We start from the raw sequence: 6096 nt of genomic DNA, 5'->3' as shown, positions 1-6096 counted from the left end.
AGCGTGACCGGGGGCTCGTGTGAGGGGAGAGGATATTACAAAATAAAGCCCCGCAGGAGATGGCAGGGCCGCCCTCGGTCCTCTCCAGCAGCCGTCCTCTCCAGGGACGCCCCGAGGAGCGGAGGTGGCCAAGCCGGGACTTCCCAAGGGGAGCGGCGTCCTTCCAGGCTGACAAGCCCGTAAGGACACGACGTGACTGCCCTTCCTCGACAGCTCCCACTCGGGACGAGGCCGGAACGCTGAGCACGGGGGCGGAAAAGGTTATTTCTGCCGGAGGCGGGGCCGGAGGAGGTGCCCGGTGCTGGGGCCGCCCCAGCCCGCGCTGCCAGTGGCTCCGCAGCTGTCGCTCGGCTGGAGCTGGGGCGCCGGAGAGCGATCCCACAAGTGGTTTCTCCCCGCGGCCAAGGAGCGAAGCGGCCGGAGGAAGAGCGGGGTGTTGGGGGTGGCAGGAGAAGGAGGCCGGGCAGCCGGGGGTCGGCTCGCCGGGTAGTCCCTGCAGGTGCGGAGGAGAAGGGAGCGGCACGTCATGGTGCCGGTGGTAGGCACGGAGGGAGGCTGTGCTCGTCTCCCTGTCTCCGTCAACCTTCGCTAGCGCCCGCGTGGGAATCCCTCGCTCCAGCCCGGTCGCCTCTCCCCTCCAGCAGCTCAGCGGGACCGCTCCGGGGCGGGCGGCGCAGTATGGCATCCGCCTAACCCCGGCCGGCGCAACAGAGCCCGGGGCTGCTCTTTCACCGCCGGGATGAACGACAGCAGCGAGGGGATCGTCAGCCTGCCGGTGCCCGGCCCGCCTGGCGGCGGGACGCCCTGCGAGGAGGTACTCGGCAGGAGAGCGCCCGGGGCCGACACGGGCGCCCGCAGCCTCCCGCCCGACTTGGCTGCGCCGCCGCCCGCCGCTCTCTGGGCTGAGGACGCCGCCGCCGCCGCCTGCCCGAGCACCGCGGCGCGGGCCAAGGGTGGCGGCCGGCGGACCGCGGTCACCTACGTGATCAACGAGGCGAGCCAGGGGCCGCTGCTGGCGGCGGAGAGCGGCGCCCTGCAGAGCCTGCGGGAGGCGTGCGAGGCGGTGGGGGCCTCGCTGGAGACCCTGCACTTCGGCAAGCTGGACTTCGGCGAGACGGCGGTGCTGGACCGCTTCTATAACGCAGGTGAGAAGGGCTGCCCGGCCGGGGCTGATCATCGCCGCCGCGGGACAGGCTCGGCCGGGGCTCGCCGTCACCGCCCCGGGTTCACCGCGGGGCGGCGGGAGCAGCTCCGGCCGCCAACTCCTCCGGGGGCCGAGCCCGCGGTGCCCCCGCAGGCCCCGGCTACAGTGACACCCCCCGGGTGGCCACGGCGGGTACGCGGGGACACGAAAGTGTGCCAGAACCCGCTCTCGTCCCCCGCGCTAATGAAGAAGAAACTCTTAGGTCAGCAAGCATTCTGTGAATCAGTGCTTGTGGCTGCTGCCGGCGGGTTAAACGTTCCCTGGCTGTTTTCTCTCGGTTTCCTAACAGAGTGCCGGGATGCAAATTTGTACTAGCACGATGAGTGCGGGCTGAAAGAGACAGGAGCTGCGAGGCCGTGGGAGCTTTGAAAAGCAGATTTGACACCAGACGCGTGGGGACGATTTCTTAGTGCTGACACGGCATCTGGGACGCTCCATGTGTTTGTGGTTGAAAGTTTGTGCTTTTGATATTGATTGCATATAATACATATGATGGATGCGTTTGAACAAAAAGCTGCGCACGCCGATCGGGTTAGCTGGCAAGAGTACCCAGGCTGCATCCTCTCACCCCAGTTTGCCAGCAGCACGGCAATAAAAGGACTGCACCTTTATTTGAAGGTGTGGTGGCCTGGGGTTCTGTGTTATGATGTACATGGCCCCGTTTGTAAAAGTAATAACTAAAACTTTTCCCCATCTATTTATCTTACCCACAGATACATGGTGTGAATGTAAAATAAAAAAATACCCCTGCTTGCTAGATTTTCAAAGACTTCATGCTACTAAGGTTATAGTACTGAATTAATGGCTTTTTGCTTTAAAAAAAATCAGAAGCAGGAAATTGACCTGGCCTGCAATTTTAAGCTTCTTGTGTGATGCGGCTTTGGGGTATATGAAATACATGCTAAAAAGAAGCATTTAATAAGTTTTTGTCAGATACTGTAGTTTCCTCCTTTCCTGGGGAGGGGTGAAGAAAAAGGGAAAGAAAACTCAAACAAAAACCTCCTGGCAGTATTGTAACTAGTTCTCACAAAAAACTTCGTGCATGTGCCTGTCATCTCTTTGAAACTTTGCAAGCTTTGCCTCATGGACTGCTGCTTTCAGTCCAGTGAGGTGGGCAATTCTTAAGCGTGCACTTACAGCTTATTCCTTTTGCCCTATGTAGAGCTGTTTCCTTAAAAGTAACAATTCTCAGAAGTCAGAGGAGCTGTCCTCACAGGTGGAAATAGGAAGGCCATAGAGTTTCATTATAGACTTTATATTCTCTGCATTCAGCTCAGAGAGATTTCAAGCACCCTGACGTCTCTTCATTCCAGGGCAGGTGAAACCTGAGAGTCTCGTGGTTCTGTTGTGGAAGCTGTTGCATAGTGAGGCTCAAGAAGTTGAATTATCCGTGATGTTTTGGTGCCTCTAACACTGGTTAATTTTTGGACTCTGAGCTGTTCAATAGGCGGGGTCTTGATAGTTCATGGGCGCTTTTCTTGTGATGGGAGATTTGACTTGAAGTGGGCCCCTTTTAATTCTGGCAGTAGGCGTCTGGCTTATAGTGCTACATAACTACATGCTTATGTAATATAATTCGCTTGTTTCAATGACTTTTCAGCAAACTGTAAATGTGGAAACATTACTTTATCTTTTGTCCTGTTTGGCTGGAATTTAATGGAACTGTTGCAAACCAGAAAAAGTACTTGGTCATTCTGCTTTAGTAGTGAATTCCATAAACATGTAAAGAACTAGGAGAGTTAATCACGTCCAGTGCCTGGACTGAATACAGCTAGATGTAGAAGTTTGTGTCTGCTCCACATATACTCTGCACTGTCTGAGCTTACCAGTGATAAACCAGCTGCAACCTCAAAATCTTAGGTCTAGAGGGATCTGTGGATTTTCCCTGATGCACTTTCTACACTCTTTCCATTTTTAGGAATTAATTGTTCTCCAGAAGCTTTAAAATAGTGAAAAAATCTCTCTCACATTGGGAACGGCATTAAAGAGTAGAAGCTGTGTAGTAGAAGAACGCAAATGGGGAACAGTGTAGGGAACAAAACTGAAACAGCCTTGGAGGGTGTAGCTTTTGCACAGATATTTTTTTTTACCTGCTTTCACATGGTGGTAGAAGAGAGCATTTGTAGCTGACCTGAACTCCTTCTCTCTTACCCGTCTTGTCCTCTTTTGCTGTGTGCTTTCAGTGATCAAAGGTGACATTAGTAATAATAATAACAATGAATATCTGCACAGTATGTTATTTAAAAAATAGTGTATTAAAACAACACAGTATGAGTAAAGAGGAAATAAAATTTCAGCAGTGAAAGTGCTTTAAAATAATGTGATAGTTAAGTGGTCATATTCAGGGTATGAAGTCCTCCTGGATTCATTGTAAAGACCAGCTAAGTTACAAGAGTAATGAATGATGTCATTTCATGAGGATTTGGAAAATCAAACTTGTAAATGTGTTTGTATGAAACAAAACATTAAACCTCTCAACTCCTGTAATGCATGTAAATTAACTGTGATTTACGAGGATAGACCTACAGTAAAACCTACCTGTACATCATTAAGGCTTCCCTTTTTAATGTCACATCTTTTTGCTTTGTATGACATAGTCTGAAGTCTTGGTGGTTTCTGATGTATGCTTGCTTCATGCCTTTCACTGGTTCGAAAAGGACTTGAAGGAGTATTAACTAAAATATCTTAGATGAAAATACTCATCATCCGCTCTAAATGTAGATTAGCCTACTAATAATCTCCTGCCAGCTTCAGTCAACTATGGCCCTTAAATGCTGAGACATAATTAGCAGTGCATATTTAGTGAGTAGGTGTCAGCTATGTATAATTGAACCATGCATGCACCAAATATTAAGAGTGAGCCTAGTCTAGCTTTTTTGATTGTATGGCTTAAATAACACTTGATTTCAGCAAAAAATTTAAAAATTGTTTCTTGAAAAGCAAATGTCAAGTGGTTACTGGAAACTGTTGTATAAGGGTCTGACAAAAAGAGAGACTTCAATATTTGTCACATTTTCTTTTACTTAAAGAGGAAGGTAAAGAGAGAAAAATGTAGTTCAATTTCTTGCTAAACTTGATGTGTATGGATTTAATCAGAGTCTTAAGGACTCTTTTCCTTTGTAAAGAGGATAGCTAGACTTTGATTGCTTTTTGTTTTAGTTTTTTTTTGTCTCCAGTAATCTTAAGTTGGTGCAGGTGAATTACAGGTATCTCCTAAGTTCTAAATTTAATTTCTAAACACTTCAGGAATATTGGAAGAGTTGGGCAATTAAAGATATGCCAAAATGTATCTGAGACACTACAGTGCAGTAGATAATCATGGTATTTTAAAAGTAACTGAAGCTGTTGATATTTGTAATTAAATGGTATTTTCTCTAAATTTTAATGACTAGATCTGCATATCCTGTTGATTTTTCTTTAATTGCTCAGTTTCTTTTGGAAACAGCCATAAATGGGTGTAAAGTATTTAGAGTTTGTTTGGCTTAGGTAAGCACTCTTTTTTTTGGTAATTGAAATTAGAATGATTTTCTTCCTGAGCAGATCTTTACATAGTCACTTTGTATTACATAAGTGACTCAAGGACTAGCTGAACAGAGTGTTTGAGAAAAACAGAATAGGTAAAAGTATGGTAAAAGGAAAAAAGCTCTCATGAATTCAGTAATCTGAATGAAGTCAGCTCTTCATGGGAAGGAGGTGCTCTAAGTCAAGGTAATTTCTTCACAAATATTTTTAGAATCAGACAGGGATGTGTATGGTCGTTTGTTAGATGCAAAATATTGTGCATTCTGACTTAAATATGGTCTCAGAGGGACTGGTGAAATATGAGATCACACGGTTACTGAGGAGGATATGGGTTTTCTAATCTGTGGAATCGTTTTAGGTTGGTTCTCAAGATAAACAGCTTGACTGATGTGCTTTTCATATAAAACTCTCTTTCTAACCTTAATGTTGTCTTATAATGGGGAATTTCAAATTCATTAACTCCTTATGCTCAAATTTCATCCATCAATGGCCCTTAGGATAGATAGCATTTCTACTAACACTGTTGTGTGAGTCTATTGAGATAAATCTTCAGAACGGCAATTATCATCTAAAATACAGTTCATCAAATAAGAGATGATAAAATAGGTCTAATATCTTAATTTCTGGAATTCAACATTATTGCTTTCAGAATTCACGCAGGCTTGGGCTTGAGATTGGCGTCTTTGCTCACTGGGCTTAGAAACATAGTGTGCAACTTTTTTGGGAAGACTCTGGATATAAAAAATAATATAATAAAAACTTTTTATATAAAAAGTTCAGGGAACGAGTACAGTCGCTTGTGTGAAGGTGAACATTACTTCAAAGATGTTCCACACCTAAGTTGTTTCTGCAGATTCTACAGAACATTTGCAGAGTGTGTGTTTAGAAACATTTACAGGCACACAGAAATGTAGTAAAGCAATACCAGGGCTCAACAGCATTCTTGTGGTTTCTTCCTCTAAATACGATAAATTCTAGGATGCTGGTTTTTTTCAGGTGGGATTTATGCCTTTATAGAAGTTTCCTGGAGTTTGTTATTGTGACACCCTAACCCAGACTTTCCTCTTAAACCCAATGAGGGTCATGTTCTATTCAACACTAATGTTCTCGATCCTAGAAATTGCTGTAAATATTTTCTGTGGTAAAAAGCAGAATGTATCCTACCATAGTAGCTGTTTGTAGGAGAAAAAAAAAATGGAAGAGAGAGTAATCAGAAGTTTTGTTCTATTCCACATTATCTCTCAGAACAATTAGATGTTTTTCACCACCTTTTTCTCGGTGCCTCCTGATTAATACTTTTTAATTTCACTGACAGAGTTTTGTAAGACACTTGAAATACTGCACATACTTTCTGTGATTATGCAGCACTT

The 6096-nt window shown here is 45.7% G+C and overlaps 1 protein-coding gene across 1 annotated transcript in view; it reads left to right on the top strand.

The window, feature by feature from the left end:
• Positions 1–317: 317 nt before the first annotated feature.
• MAP3K5 (mitogen-activated protein kinase kinase kinase 5) overlaps positions 318–6096 on the top strand; it is a 98329-nt gene continuing 92550 nt past the window's right edge. The window contains exon 1 of the mRNA XM_059841792.1: positions 318–1145. Coding sequence (XP_059697775.1) covers positions 740–1145 — 406 coding nt within the window. The 5' untranslated portion in view covers positions 318–739. The remainder of the gene's footprint in view (positions 1146–6096) is intronic.

Source organism: Haemorhous mexicanus, chromosome 3 (genome assembly GCF_027477595.1).
Source record: "Haemorhous mexicanus isolate bHaeMex1 chromosome 3, bHaeMex1.pri, whole genome shotgun sequence".
In the NCBI taxonomy this organism is placed as follows: domain Eukaryota; kingdom Metazoa; phylum Chordata; class Aves; order Passeriformes; family Fringillidae; genus Haemorhous; species Haemorhous mexicanus.
This window is presented reverse-complemented; position numbering and strand designations above follow the sequence as displayed.